A 16,394-nucleotide genomic window follows, 5' to 3' on the forward strand; every position below is an offset into this window, starting at 1 on the left:
ACATATAACGAAATGACAGATGTCAAATTTTATAATTGTAATTCTTTTGTTCTGTAATTTATTATACTTTTGCTGAGTTCTTTGGAAAGTATGAATTCTAATTCGAAGTTTCAAATATTTGCGAAAGCTACAAATTTATAACAGGAATATTATTTTAATTGACTGAAAATATATACATAAATAGCATAGAAAACACTATTGACTGTACTACATATCCTCGAGTATTAACTTTTTGCTCCGACTATCAAACACCGATTAAACCTTAAGCATCGATTCAAATAATTGTTATTATTTATAGTGCCCTGAGGCATTAGTGCCACGAATTTAAAGATTAAAAAAAAATCAACTTTTTTCACAGCTTTTTGATTTTATATTTATTCGAAATTGTTTAAATAATTTACAAATGTCTTTTATTAATAAATTTATTTTTAGGGTTAATATTTTAACAATCGAGAAAATCTCTTTACAAAAAACTATTTTTCTTTTGAATAAATCTTGATTAAATAGTCAAGGTTTCATATAAAATAAAAAAAAATTTTTTTTTTAAATTACGTCAACTGTATAGATTAAAATATAAAAAAAAAACCCAGCATTTAATTTTTTCTAATAAAATCTTAAAAATATATTTTGTCCTACATCATGTGATTCATATAAAAACTTTAAATTGTCGATATTTTCTTTCAATATTGATAGTAAAAGCTAAAAAAAAAAATTTAATAACTTAAAATAATTGTGAAATAATCAATCATAATTACAATTTATAAATAAATATTATAGAAATTTGTCAACAAAACTCTATTTTTGTCGTCGCTATTTTTATGAGTTTGATATATTTTTGTTTAAAAGTAATACGAAATACCTGGGGAATTACGGACCCCCACAATAATTTTGAAAAAAACAAAAATTTTTTTTTTTTAGTCTAGATAGTAACTCCTATTATTCAATTTTCTGAGTATAATCAAAATTAAAAGATGCAGCTATTTAAAAAAAAAAAAAAAAAAAAAAAACATTTTTTTAGAAAGTTTTTTTTTACAGTTTTTTAGAGGTGGTCCGTTGTGTCCCGAATTTTTTTTTTTTTTACATTATGATTAAACTATGACGAATTTGTCCAAAATAGATCAAAACAACTTGTATCCAGTGCTAGAAGACCATCAAATATAATTAGCAGCTTAATCAATTAGAGGGGGGGGGAGATCTGGTATCCCCTTCTTATATTTTTCCACTTTGATGAGACAATAAAACTGCCAACTGTTATTGCTTCAGTTTCAATAGTTCAAAAAATAAGGTTAGAGTTAGATCGGTCAAGTGAAGACAATCAATCTATTACTATCTACATTGTTTTAGTATTGAATGACAAAACACAAAAATGAATAAAAAAGGCCGATTGTTCGATGTAAAAAGATGTTTATTATTGATATTGATAGTCAATGTAACCGCCGATGTGAATTTAGGGAAAGTTAATGCAGAAAGAAAAATACCTCGGTTAACATTCAGAGATACTTTACATTCTATACCACGTGAATTCATACGAGTAATATCTGTTACAAAACAAATGGGAAAAGTTTTGGAGAGAATTATAAATTTACCTCGTAACAACAGAGATAGTGAAGAAATAGAAAATAATTTGCGAACAATATTCGATTATCTTTACGATGGATTTGAGTTTCTCGATAACGTTACTAGAAGTAACAATGCTAATATTAATTTAATGAATCGATTATTATTAGCATCGAAATATAATCAAACGACTTTTGGCTTCTACAAAACTATTACTAATATTGAAACGATATTCAACGATAGATTTGTTAATATTATAAAATATTATAATAGTGATAAGAATAGAGAGATCAATAATTTTTTCAATAAAACAATTTTCAATGAAGATTTTCGTAACAGTATAACACTGGCAGATTTTTGCCATTCACCGAAGAAAGTCAATGCGATCACGAATAAAACAATCACTAAAAATATATTTCAAATGTATTTTGAGACTTTGCAGGATGAAGTAAGTGATTTTTATAAAATTAGTATTAATAATAATTATTATACTGAAACTATTATATTATACTCGAAAAAAAAGAAAAAAAGAAAGGGTCATAATTTTTTTTCGAAATTTTGTAATTTAAAAAATATCTTAACTTGGTTGATTGTAATTTTTATTTATTGATCTTATATATATAATGCACGGGCTATTATATTTTTTCTAGTGTATTCGTAATAGAACACTTACGAAATCACTTTATGTCTATACTGTGAAAAATTCCCATTAAATTTTACTATGGGTGCATTGTAACCCCGGACCATAAGAAACCTGGTACAAAATTTACAAGCGTCCCATAGTAAACGTATGCGCATAGGTCCCAATTGTGTCGTCTGCGCATACCGTTTACTATGGGACAAATGTAAATTTTGTGCCAGTTTTCTTATGGTCCGGTGTTACAATGCAGTCATAGTAAAATTTAATGGGAATTTTTTACAGTGTATGCTTAATTTTATAATACAGTGCTCCCTCTCTATAATTCCTAACTCGGGGCTATAATTCTGAGAATTCCTTCTTAGAGAGGGACCCCACTTTTTCTTAAGAGTACTAAACAGATAAATGCGCGCGCAGTCATTCTGAACGTATACAAATATATCTTGTATACAATGTAGTGTGAGTAGGGGAACACATTCCCCTCAAAATGAGAGGAAATAGATTAATAGATTCATAGCGAGAGGAATTATAGAGAGGGAGCACTGTAATCGGGATTATTATAAAACCAGACATAGACATGAAATGAAGCCAAAGATTACCAGTTTTGATGAAAAAAAATTTTATAATTTATGTTGCGGTTTATTTGCTAAATTATGATGAATTTTTAGTTTAAATTTTCATAACATTTAAGCTTAATGTGTATGAAGTTTGCAACATCTCCATTACCAAGTTGATAATTGATTTCTACGAACGAGTCTTAATTGATATTCTCAAAGGATATACAATGATAGTAGCTGGTTACGAACTTTTCCGTGTGAAACAGTTAGGTTATGGTATGTATTTTATTCATTTATTAATAATCTATAATGCTGTAACATTTATCTGAAAGGGGTCAGGCTTGATGAAATACTGAAGAATGCGTTGAGAAAAGGACAAAAATTTGAACAAAACCTGCGATATCTCATGTATGAGCCAGTGTTATAGTATATTACACACCTAGGGCAGGAAAGTAAGAAATGTCTCAGATTACATGTGATCTAAGACATTTCTTACTTTACTGCTCTAGGTGTGTAATATACTATATTGGTTCTCTGTAGCTCTTAAAATATTTAATTGGATCTTTTTCTAATCATTATCCACTGATATGACAAATTTCATTGACTTCTGAATGGTAATCCCTGATAGCCAAGTTGATGACAAGCTAGTGTCAACCTACTGCTGCAACTTGTCACCATTGAACGCAAAAATTTGAATATCTTTAAGTTGACAGCAACAAGACGCCAACTTTCTGAGATAATTACTGGAAAAAGTTGACATTCCATTAATTGATGGAAAGTTAGTTTCAATTTTCGCAAGAAGTTTTAGATAGCCGCCAATTCTCCGTGAATTTATTGCGTCAACTTGATCGCAACTAATTGATACCAACTTACTGACCAAAGTTTTGCTATCAAAAAATTTTAAATCCAACCACACTAATTTAAATAGATACTCAGATGATTTCGTTTGGCCGACAATATAGATCAATACGAAAACTTTATTTTTTATGAATTGACTTCTAGAAAATAAAAAATTTTTATTGCTAAAACTTTTTTCTATACTTATTGATGTCTAAATTTTTCTCTCAAACCATTGAAATCCAAGAGAATTGGATAAGAAACTTTATTTGGGAGAAAAACAGACAAAATTATCTGCAATCCTTTCTTTGAACTGACAATAAAATTTAAATAATTAAATATTTGAAATAAAAGTTTTCGAATCAAAGTACGCTTATATATATTTATATATTTTTTAGCTGTACAAGAAATCCAAAATTCATATTTTGAGAAATATATAAATACAACAAAGAACGTACTATATTCTGCAAATAAACTAAACTATTTGATAACTGTACATCATAAAACATATAAAAGATGTGATCCAGGTTATTGGAATGAAGGTACTCATAACTGACTATAATAATTATATTATTATTTTAATTAATTGAAAATTTAAAAATCATCATTTTTTAACTAATAACGTACCTCAACAGGAAAGAATTATATTCGCGTTAAAAATTACGTGTCAGACCGTACAGGATTTATAGCAAGAAATAATCGCGACTTCAAGCCACTGAAAGATCAAGTGCCAGAATATGAATGTGGCAGTTTTTCTTTGCTTTCTAACTTTAAATTTGAATCTATTGATACCATGAAATGCCCAGAAGTATGAATACATATTTTATATTATTTATGTACACAGATAAAATGATTGATTGAATATTAATCTTTATTAATAAATAAATTATAGATTTTTGAAACAAATCCTCCGTATGATTCAATTTGTTCATACTCAATGGAAGATGAATTCATAGCTTTTGAGAATAATTATACAAATTGGAATTTAGCGTGTTATGAAAAAACATCATATTACACTATTCTTAAAACATTTTGCTACTGTGATAAACATTCTAATAGAGCGTTTAGCATTCGTAGATTGAGTTTAAGAGAACATTATACTGATAGCGCTGATAGTCGGTAATGAAGAAATTATCAAAAAAATTAATTAAAAATTACCCCTCGATAGCCAGAGTTTTTAATCAGAAAATTGGTATACATGAATTGCAATAAACTTGACGACAACTTTCAGCTTATGTAACTGTTGACTACAAGTTACTGAAAAACTTGGCGACAATCTACTGCTGCAATCTGTCGATTACTTTCTGAGAAACTCGTGAACAAATTGTCGACAAGTTTCTCGGAAAGTTGCCGCCAACTTATGAAAGTGCCGACTTTTGCGGCCAACTTGACAACAGGTAGCGGCAGTAAATTGTCACCAGATTGCTGCCAACTTCAGGGCACTGATAGCCAAGTTGGCATTTCTATAAGTTGACGTCAACTAGTCGACAGCTTTCTGAGAAAATTGGTGGCAACTTTATTGAAAAGTTGGAAACAACTTGTAGTCAACAGTTACAAAAGCTGAAAGTTGTCCTCAATTTAATCGCAACCAATTCACACCAACTTTCTCACTAGAAAATCTTGTTATACCGAATACTAATTTACTAATTGTCGTATTATTTTTATCAGCGTTGTTACGGGGATTAGATTTGCTGTTAAAAATAATATAATATCAATAGAAATTCAGGAAGGCAAGTTAGTTAATGGTACTGTGGATCCTAATACTGTTCGATGGATCACAGACGATGGTATCCCACCTTCGAAAGGCCCTGATGTGATCAAGCTCAGTTATAAAATTAAATCATTCGATCTGGATGACATTGAATTGCCAAACGGATATTTTGTTACAGGTTGTATATTGTTTCGAATTTTTAAATTTATTTTGTAATGTAAAAGACCCATTACCCATAACAATTATAAAAACGCAGTAATCAATTAAAGTAAGCGGCTAATAGTACTGATCGGGTTTAGGGTCTTTTACCTCACTTAAAATTTTTTTGGCTATTAATACTTATATTTATTGGTATGCACATACATATATATAGGTGTTAAATTTCAATGGCTCAATAACAATCACATATCCTTGGTAGTGAGAGGAACGGGAATGTGGGAGGACTATGAATCTTGGTCGTCTTCAGATCATAGATTTTTCTATCCTGTCATCGTACCCGAAGATTTCAGGTGAGAAAAAGATAATTTTTTTTTTTTCGAATACTACTTTAATGTTGCTAAGCCATTAAATTTATTGTTTATTTTTTTATAGAGAAAAAATAGATACTAAGGATTATAAAAACTCTGCTGAGTTGATAATTCAAAATGTTGTGTTGAGTCATTCAGGATGGAATTATGTCGACTTATCTGTTGGATTATTATCATCGCAATTCAACAATTTGCCAGTAATTCCATTTTTCGATTCACAAATTGTCGCATTTAATCCGCCGGCTCCACTTGGTGGGCTGGGATTGGTTTACAAAGGACAACCTGGTTATGGTGGATTCATTGCTTTTCAAATAATTGCGTCTAAATATACATATGATATTTATTCAGAGATGACCTACTTCAACAAATTTTAAATTTAATATGTCTTATCTGATATTCAATAGCATTATTAACAACACTTTCATATATTTCAAGTTACTTTTAATCTTTCAAATTTAAGGAACCTCAGGAAGTTGAGAAACAATAATAATTTTTTTGAAATTTATATATCGATGACTAAGACAAGAATGATAAACAAACTTGTCAGACTAAAAATAGTTTTTATTTTTATTTTAATTATTACCCATCAAAAAATTTTTTATAAAATTTCATAATAAAATTTTATACAGAAATTATTCTGATGAAATTTTATGGAAATAATTATTTTTGAAAAAAAGATATTAAATTGCAAAAAAAAAAAAATTATAATCAGATCCTGCAGGTGATCTAGTCGATTTTCGGCACTACCCCGACTAATTATTTGTTTATTGTTTCTAATGTTCATATTTGATTAGAGATTGAAAGGATTAATTAGCAAACACTACAGTAAAATCATAAATATTTTATTCAAACATATATTTAATTTGATTAAAAAATTACGTACATATAATCACAAAAGTATTTTAAATTCTTTATCATTTTATTTAAAATGAATTTTTTAAAAATAAAATTTGAATGCAGCTCAGCCACAATATGGCTTGAAACGTAATTCAAACAATCCTGGTTTGCGAGCTAAAAAAATTAAAGCGATACGGATTATTTTTTACGAAAATAAATGTGGTTTCGTAAAAGAAAAGAATATACTTGAAAATATTTTACCTGAGATTAATTGAATCAAATATTCCGTATTATTTTTAACTTGGTTAAGTAAATCATCATCAAGTACAATATGAATCCCAAGAGTTTCGATAAGTTTTGTCGATTGTATGTTATTTTGTGGAAGATCAAATTTAGCAGTAAGTTGTTTAATCAATTCCTCAACAGTTACTTTTCTCAGCGATATAACTTTCCAAGTGTAGTGTTCATTTTCGTTATTTTCTAACGCGCAGTAAATTGTTAATTTAACTTTCAAGGCATAGTATAAACGAATTCCATCATTTCGACCGCAAATAGATGTCAAATCTTTTTTTGAAAAACTTGTTATGTCTTCAAAAGAAAATCCAGAAAGCTGATGCCAAAGATGCCCAAAACTATTTCTGTGAATCCAATATAATAACTGAATAGCGTCATAAATGTGAGGGCCATCTATAGGCCCACATTCTTGGATAAACTTATTTCGAGAACAACGAAAAATGTCAGAGGTAAAGAGATTTGGAAAGGTCGCTCCATAATGCTGAAGTCCTCGGGAGTGAAGCCAGGTACAAAGTTGAGCTATCCAAATATGCTCAAAGGGCAGTATTGGGTTACCAGAGTTTGCAAGACTTGGTATTGAACTTAAAATAATTTAAATGTTGGTATTATTATTTTTTTTTTTTTCAAATAAAATGGTTGGTAAATTTTACTATTTAGGGGGCTAGAACCGTTGTCAAAAAAAGATTCGTTCGATGCAAAATATTCGATTTGCGAAATTGTCAAGTAGACAATCTTGTCGAAAAAAAATAAAGATGAATAAACTATGAGTAGAAAATTTGACCCGAATATTTTGAATCGAACGAATGTCTTTTGGACAATGGCTTTGACTCCCACGGCTTAAATAAGAAAAAGAAGTCTTACTGTGAGCTGCTTGAGAGTAAAGTACTTAATTTTCCCGATGCCAGCAAACCTTGTTGTTTAGCGTCTTTTTGATTAGTGTCATCTTCTGGTAAATCAGCGCATGTAAATTGTGAAGCTGAGAGAGCGTTCTCAAATACACTTTCATTCATGCTGTGGTTTAAACTAATAAGAATAATAAAATTTCATGGATTAAAAATTGCTAGTCTTTTCTAATAAAAATGGGTATTGCCATATTATTTTTTACTCGAATAAGATATCGAAAATTTTTGCAGGATGAACAAAAAAACGAGATTTGAATTATTTAGTGGAGAAAAATTTTAATTCAAAACAACAATTCAAAATTTTGATTTTAAAAAAATTTCGGTGACTTTAAAAAAATCAAAAATTTTTTAGATTTAGAGATCTACATAAATTTTAGTAGATTTAATTAAATTTATTAATAAAAATGAAGATTGGTTTAATGAGATCTTAAAAAATCTGAATTATTTATTCTCGGATACTGACAATCAAATAATCCAATTAAAATTATATATAATTAAGTTTTTATTTTCTCTTATAATCAATAAAAAGATTTAAAATTATTTCTTAGCTAATTATTTTTTTTTTTACAGTTACCCAAATTATTTATAAATGACTCGTAGAGCCTGAATATTTTCAATTATTAATTTTTTTTCTTTTAATAAAATTTGTTTACCAGTAAATTTTCATAGATAATTTATGTAACTAAGTGAATAAAAATGAACATACCTCATATTTTGAAAAGGAGTAATGAAACCGACTTCTTTTTGTAAATTTTCTTCCTTATTTTCAGAATTTTGCATCATTAAATAATTATTACCACTTCGATTTATTTTTCTAAACTGCCGGTTGTAACTCAAAAACTTAGCACGTAATAATTTGAAACTAACTTTACGACTATTCACATTCACTATATTTTTTTTTAAAGTAATAAATTGAGATGATTCAATTGAATCAATCAATTTAATTAATATATTTTTTGAATAATTATAAATTTTCTGCCAGTTTTGCTTTAAGGATTTGAAAAAATAACCGCACCAACTAATTGTTAGAATTCGACTACTTGACATGGTCAAGTATGATCATCGAGAAGTTTCGATGGTAGCTCACAGCACGAGGAAAGAGAAAAATTTGCTAATTTGTATTTCTGATTGGTCGATGACTAAAATACACAGGCCCAAAGCCATGGGGTATGGGTACATGCGTCATTACTTGCATTTGGGTACACGATATTTCATACCTACTTAAGTTTTATATTTTACAATCAGTAAATCCGTCTACCTGAAATTCATTTGTTTATTTTTCTCTTATTACTGTTTTTCATTCATAAACTTAAACCTAAGGGTAATGCCGTTCACTTTGAAAACTGCTGCAAGGAATAAGAATTTTTTCTTAATTTAAAAATATATTATGAAATTTATGTTAAATATATTGCTTAGATTTTTCAAATTTAAAAAAAAATTAAAAATTAATAAATTATTTGAGTTTTATTGTTGAATTCGAGAATTTGAGAAATTTGGGAAAAAATGAGATGATATAGAGAACTGAAAATTTGATGTTTTCTAAATAAATTTTCAAATTATTGTGGTCGATTAAAAATTATAAAAACGAATGCAAATTTTAATTTAATTTTTTCTAAATATTTTCAAATTTTTGTGGTATTATTTTTAATCATATTAATTGATAGGTTAATTTAATAATTAATTTACAAGTACATGTAGCGATAAATGAAAGGTTGAAAATTATTTAAATGCCAGGAAAAAAATTTTTAAAATAGTTGACTATGAGGAGGAGGATTTGGTTCTTAAAACTCTTGAAATAGTGATCGTCAAAAATAAAATCTAATTTTTTATATTAATGTACTCATTAAATATATTCGACTTTGGATAAAGTTTCAAGTTATTCAAAAATCACGCAGAATAATTCACACTTTTAATAACTGCCCTAATTTATATTCAAATTATCATATAAGCGAATTTAAATGGACATTTACGAACAGTTTTATTGTAATGTCACGGTCCGAAGTTACTATCTATCAATCCTGTAAAACAATACAAAAAAAATATCCAATCAAATCTAAACTTAAGGGGTAGTTTCACACTTCCCAGGTGAAAATATTTGAACAAAATCATGACCAAACTGTAAATTTAAAAAATCTAAAATAATTAAGAAACAAACGACTCCTAAATTATTGTTTACGATTATTTTTAAAAGAACGCATAGATTCGAATAGAAATAAATTAACTCTAGTCGTAATAAATGCATTCATAAATGCTAGAGTAATTTAAAAATTTACTACCCCCACATAATATTTAAACTTTTTTTTTATTATGATGATTGTTTTCATGCATACAAGTATAACTTAAAATTATAATTTTATTTTTTCGTTTTCATACGAAATATTTTAAAAAATCAAAAATGTATAAATTCATATTACTTTGTCAGTATTTTATAAATTTATTTTTATATTAAAATAATTACTCATTTTTTGGACTAATATATAAATATATCAGTGGTAATATTCAAAATTACAACCATTGTTTTTTCTGAAAATACTCTCTCAATACGGGTGGCATACATTTGATAATGTTTTGAGTTGTGTCACAAATACAATGGCCTTCTGCAAAAAAAACAACATTTATAATTAATTGGGTACCTCATCTACGTAATTTCGAGCTTAGATAAAATTTGCATAAACAATTTTATTTTATAATAGAATTTTATATTTTCTTACTTATATCATCGCACTTTTTAACATCATTCTCTGTAGCAACGTCTAGGTGCAAGTCCTTGGACATGTGGGGTAACAAAAATAAAAAAGTTTTGGCGTCAAAATAACCCGCAGGAGTAATCTATTAAATAAACATCATTTAGATCTATTTTGTACAGTACTTGCTAATTTTTTTTTTTTTTTTTTCTATACTTGAACTATTTTCACTCATATCTGCATGGAAAGTTTGAATTCATGTCCTGATTAGAGGGAAGAAAGTTGTTCATTTTTTTTATGGAAAATAAATTATAAAAATTAGCGCATGCGCCATTCTTCCCACAAACAGGCAAAAATTTAAACTTTTAGGTACAGATCTGATGAAAAATTGTATACACGCCACAGAGGAAGGTAGCGTGGGTTGAAAAATTTGATCTGTTTCAAATCAAATAAAAATTTGTAATCATTTTTATTCAATTTTTTTTCTTCTCTCGAGATCATAGTCAAACTTTCTTCTCATGATATTTTGTCTTCTTTTATTATTATCCAGACTATAATCAGACTTTCTCTATCTATTTTTTTTCGTCTATTTTTTATCTAAAGACGATCAAAAACAGCTTAAAATTTTTTAAAATTTTAAAACTAGATTGACTAGATCAAAAACAAATCTATCAGTCTAAATATAGATTAGTTAAACTAATATTAGATCAAATTTTTCAACTCAAGACGTCCGAATCCGCGTGTATAATAAATACACACGGATCGAAATGTCCTACTTTTCGTCCTTGATGTACAATAGACTATTATATATATGATAATAATTGTATTACTATTCCATATCCTTTCATGTAACATCCTATAGCACAAGGTAATATTTCTTTTCCCATTGCTTCTTTAATATTTTTAGTGCCATTTATTATATATTCACTCAATGTTATATTAATACCATAATGGCTTGCACATATTCGTTCTGTTTCAGGTATAGTAAATTTATGAGGGTGAGATATCTAAAAAAGATTTACATTTTATTGACTAAAGTGATTTTCACTGAATTAAAAAAAAAAAAAACAAATTACTATTATTTATGATATTAATAATATTATATATATATATTTTAATGTTACTTACCACTTCGGTGATGATTGCCGAAGCTACAAGAATAAAAGTTAAGCAATAATACGCCTTATTCATTGCAATAAAAATTCTAAATAAAAATTTTACGGAACTTAACTTTGTTGGAAGCAGCTTCAGTTACTTATGTAGAGCACAAAAAAAAATTTTCTTTTATAATTTCACATGTTATTAATGGATCAACGTCAAACAGTATAAGTACGTCAAATTTTATCTTTATAGCTACTAAATAAATTTGAACAGAAGATTACATGAGACGTTAATAAATTATCTAATCCATGTTAAATTATTCATTAATGTTGGACTTAACTCTTGTTCAACGAGAATTATAAATTAAAGAGTCCAATAATTCTTTATAGTTGGTACTTTAAAAAATTATTTATAAAATTAAACAAAGACTTGTATACAAAGGTCAATAATTTTTCGACTTTTCTTTAACCACTCTAATAATTGACTTATAATAAAATATTTAAATATCCTCATTTCAAAATTAAAACTAATCCAATTCAGACTGTTAAATTATTATAACTCTTTTAAAGACAAAAATATATTTATATAATTTGTCCATTTATAAATTATCCAACTTTACTACACCGTCAAATTTTTATGATTTATAAGATAAGTCTATAAAATTTACGTTTTCTTATATTTGAGATAAGTATATATATTTTGATTAAATTTATTAAGATTGGCTTTATAAAGAATCTTAATTTTGACATTAAAATGTTATATTTATTTTTTTAAATTAATGAACGTCATGGACCTTATCTCGCATTGTTAATTGATTATATAATTAGTGCTATATTTTATTCATCTTAGGTAATTTAAGTTGAGTTATTTTACTATTTTAAATAAGAAAATGTCAAATCCAAATTTAAAACATCAAAAATCGAATTAAACCAAATTTCGTCAGTAATCAATCATTTTTTTTAAAGAGTATTATAAAATTTAAGATAATGCTGCATGTTATCTCTCAAGGTAGCATACAGCTGTGAATTACGTCATCTGATTCGGAAGAACTTCCCATCTATGATTATTTTTATTTTTTTGTTAGAAATTTTTTTTATAATTGTTTTTAAAGTAGACAAAGGTATCAATTAAATGATACATAATGTTGCGCATGTCTTTTTAATTGTGTAAAAAAATATTACCTGTGCGAATTTAGCATCTCATCGAAGAAATTGCGAAATCAAAATGACCTGAATTGATAGGTCTTCGTTAGGTCCGTATAGGTCCACCAAAATTATCGTTAGGTCCCCTATAGTTTTTTTTATAAATAATTTTTTGAATTTTGCAAAAAAAAAAATTTCATTTTAGCACCTCAATCAGAACGAAACCAATAAATTTGATCATTTTTGCATTCCTTATCATTAGGTCCGTATTGGTCTTTAGTTTTTCATGCTAAAATAAAATTTTTTTTTTTGCAAAATTTCAAAAATTATTTATAAAAAAACTATAGGGGACCTAACGCTAATATTGGTGGACCTATACGGACCTAACGTAGACCTATTAATTCAGGTCATTTTGATTTCGCAATTTCTTCGATGAGACGCTAAATTCGCACAGGTAAATTATTCTAATTGCTCTGCTCACTCAATCCTGATCTTTTTGCGGTAAAAAAGAAATCATGTTTTGATAAAGTTGTGATAACCGCTAGTTGAAAAATTAACAGCCTACGATTGACATACTTAGATACCAACGTTCTCTGATAGCAAGACATGGTCAAGAAATTGGTGTCTATCAGTTGCGATCAAGTTGACGATAACTTTAGCTTGTAATTGTTGACTACAAGTTGCTGTCAACTTTTCACGAAAGTTGGCGACAATTTACTGCCGCAACTTGTCACCAACTTTCTGGGAAAATTGAAAGCAACTCGCCGTCAATTAATGGGATGTCAACTTTTCAGAAAGTTGACGTCCGATTGGTGTCAACTTATAAAAATGCCAATTTTTGTGTTCAACTCAGCGATATATTGCAGCAGTAGGTTGTTGCTAGCTTGCCTATCAGGGTTACTAAGGGCCAATAGAGATCGATTGTCACGTTAACATATAAATAAATTTAACTAAATCTGGAATAAGTTATAGTTCTCCAAGTAAGATGGCTGTACGAGTATTAAAGATGTAAGAAATGGCAAGCTCTCGAACTTGATCACTGGTCAGGCGTGGCTTCGAATCCCAGTGGAGCCGAAAGAATTTTTAAACACAAAGTGTGACGTCTTTCAGTCCTGAGATTCGTCCCGCCGATCTTTGAATTCGATCTAGTTTAAAAATGAATTTGATTTATATTTGAATTTGAATTCGACTCAGTTGGCCGGATATGGAATTTCTCGAGGTCTAATAACAATATATACCGTAAAAAAAAAAGAGAAATGGAAAGAAAAATTTTAATACATATTTACACTTTTTCGTATTTTTCAGTTTTATGAATAAAAGACTACCGAAATAAATATGTATGTCGAAATATAATGATAACAAAATGGTATTCGTTTATTAGTCTACCCTAAATAATTACAATGAATCGTTAAATATCAAGCAACTTCACCTTAACCGAACCTCAGCCAGTAACTATTTCTACTTCGCTACCGTGCTTATACATCCTTAAATACGATTAATTAGTGCAGTGTATATTAATATGTTCTTTAAACAAATTTATAATTTTCAATAAAAAATTACGATAATGATTCTATTGTCTATAAAAAAAAAAAAAAAACACTTATTTACAATCGCTGTATTGTAACATAGAGCTATCTTATTAATTGAATTTGAAATTTGAGACCATCTGATAATATTGATTGATGAGTAATGTTGACATTTTTTAACGCATCCAGTAATGATATTATCTTTGATAGCTATGACAAGTGTCGTATTTCAAGCGTGTGTGCAAAGCTACCTTGTTTCTATATCCAACCATGTTTTAATCATTTGTCAGATGAAGCGTGCAAGAATAGTTTCACAGTGCTCTGATAAAACATCTCTCATCAATAAAGTAGTATAGTCATTTAAGCGTCATGTATTTTATATCAACATTTTTATTTTTTATAATCACCGTAAGTACATTCGATTAATTTAACGATGCTATCATTCCACTAAAAAAAATTTTTATTTTTCAATGAAATCGACCGTTGTACTTTTTATTATGTACCTGCAAAACGGAAAATTTTTCGTGAAACGAAAAAAAAAATTCACGTGATTTGACATCTAAAGGGTTAGTTCCGGAAATCGGGGGTGGCCTAAAATTTTCGGCTGACATATCAGCATCTATATGCGAAACATTTCAGAAATCTAGTCATCTATTAGATTTTTTACATTCCAATTTTTTTTTTTGTTGCGTGAAAAACATTTCGACCTTTACGTACATTTTTTATTGACAATATTAAATTATTATTTTCAGTATTTAGTATTGATTTATATTTCAATAGAGGCATCGCCAACAAAACTGCGTAGTAGTCGAACTGCTGAAACAAGTCAGCTGCCATTTAATGAATCTCCATACTGGGAATATATTCTCCGCGAGTTCGTATTCAAGACAATATCTTCACTACCACAATCTAACAGTATTCTGTACAAGAAGCTGTTTGAAGCTCCATTTTACGGTGGACCCCTAGTAACATTATCTAATGAAGACAATGCATTACTATCTAGTGGAGATGTTTATCATCTTCCGGATGGCCAGTGGATTTTGTGCCAAGACGGATGTCTAAATTGTAAGCTTTGTTTAAACCAAAAAGACTCACTGGTAAAATGGACCCTAAAAAAAGTCAAACGCAATAATACATCATCTGATTTGTACGGATTTGATCTTCTATTAACTGTCGTACCACAAAGAGGTAGTACTACTTTTTTAAACTTTGGCTTTGAAAATATTAACATTCCTTATGATATAAAATCATCAAATTTAGAGCTGACAGTTACAGAAGAAACTCATATTGACCGAACAAGATTTAGTCGATCTTGGCGTAGGATGCAAAGAGATCAAATTGGACAAAATGATAAGCTCAATACAAATATCAATGAAACAGAAGAATTGGTACCAGTCGATAATTCAACAAAAACTTCTTCTCCAAACTCAAAAGATGACATTAAAAATTTAACTGATACTTCACCAACTCATCAGCTAATTTTAGGTACTGATCAATTAGGTAATAAACATGTGATTCATATCTTATCAATGAACTCATCAGAAAAATCAAATATTTACAATGACATCGACTACCAATTTATTAATAATGCAGTAAAACTTAGTCAATCACATTTAACTGTTCACCAACCCCCATCACCCTATCGACAATACGTTAAAAAAGTACTAGATTCTATTTATAGTCATCGACCTATTGTCGAAAAATTTTTATCTTATAATCAATTAAATCAAGATAAACGTCCTATAATATTGTTTCCAATTTATTCCGAATTAATGGCCAATGACACAAATGATTTCAAATAACAGAAAATTTTTATAAAAAAATTGGTCGTTAAATTTAACAACCAATCATCCTAAAATTTTATTACTGATAATCATTTATAAAAAGTATTTCAAAATATATAAATTGTCATGAATACTATTTCATTGTTATAAATAAAAATCTAATTGATATTCAAGCTACTGTAATTACACAGAAAAAAATGAATATTTGTCTCAAATAAATGAATTTAGTTGTGGCTTCTTTAAAAATATTTTTTAATTTATGACAAATATTTTCAGATATTGGCCGGGTCATAATTTC

General features: G+C 28.1%; 4 protein-coding genes across 4 annotated transcripts; 2 read left to right on the forward strand and 2 right to left on the reverse strand.

Annotated features, from left to right (window-relative positions):
* The first annotated feature begins 1,281 nt into the window (after positions 1-1,281).
* On the forward strand, positions 1,282-6,365 carry LOC103568240 (uncharacterized). The gene is made up of 8 exons (XM_008545015.1): positions 1,282-2,005; positions 2,886-3,027; positions 3,987-4,130; positions 4,224-4,396; positions 4,481-4,707; positions 5,257-5,477; positions 5,673-5,808; positions 5,891-6,365. Exons 1-8 carry the CDS (start codon positions 1,367-1,369, stop codon positions 6,198-6,200), a joined length of 1,992 nt encoding a protein of 663 aa, XP_008543237.1. The 5' UTR covers positions 1,282-1,366; the 3' UTR covers positions 6,201-6,365.
* Positions 6,366-6,669: 304 nt separating this feature from the next.
* On the reverse strand, positions 6,670-9,228 carry LOC103568235 (uncharacterized). Its single transcript, XM_008545003.2, has 4 exons — positions 8,566-9,228; positions 7,819-7,980; positions 6,925-7,538; positions 6,670-6,837 (listed from the first exon to the last, which is right to left on the reverse strand). Exons 1-4 carry the CDS (start codon positions 8,904-8,906, stop codon positions 6,788-6,790), a joined length of 1,167 nt encoding a protein of 388 aa, XP_008543225.1. The 5' UTR covers positions 8,907-9,228; the 3' UTR covers positions 6,670-6,787.
* Positions 9,229-10,142: 914 nt separating this feature from the next.
* LOC103568228 (uncharacterized) lies at positions 10,143-11,825 on the reverse strand. Its single transcript, XM_008544988.3, has 4 exons — positions 11,672-11,825; positions 11,374-11,550; positions 10,571-10,688; positions 10,143-10,456 (listed from the first exon to the last, which is right to left on the reverse strand). The coding sequence occupies exons 1-4, from the start codon at positions 11,732-11,734 to the stop codon at positions 10,365-10,367; spliced, it is 450 nt and encodes a 149-aa protein (XP_008543210.1). The 5' UTR covers positions 11,735-11,825; the 3' UTR covers positions 10,143-10,364.
* Positions 11,826-12,630: 805 nt separating this feature from the next.
* Positions 12,631-16,114, forward strand: LOC103570156 (uncharacterized). The gene is made up of 2 exons (XM_053737955.1): positions 12,631-12,652; positions 15,093-16,114. Exons 1-2 carry the CDS (start codon positions 12,631-12,633, stop codon positions 16,112-16,114), a joined length of 1,044 nt encoding a protein of 347 aa, XP_053593930.1.
* The last annotated feature ends 280 nt before the right edge of the window (positions 16,115-16,394 follow it).

Source organism: Microplitis demolitor, chromosome 1 (genome assembly GCF_026212275.2).
Source record: "Microplitis demolitor isolate Queensland-Clemson2020A chromosome 1, iyMicDemo2.1a, whole genome shotgun sequence".
NCBI lineage: Eukaryota > Metazoa > Arthropoda > Insecta > Hymenoptera > Braconidae > Microplitis > Microplitis demolitor.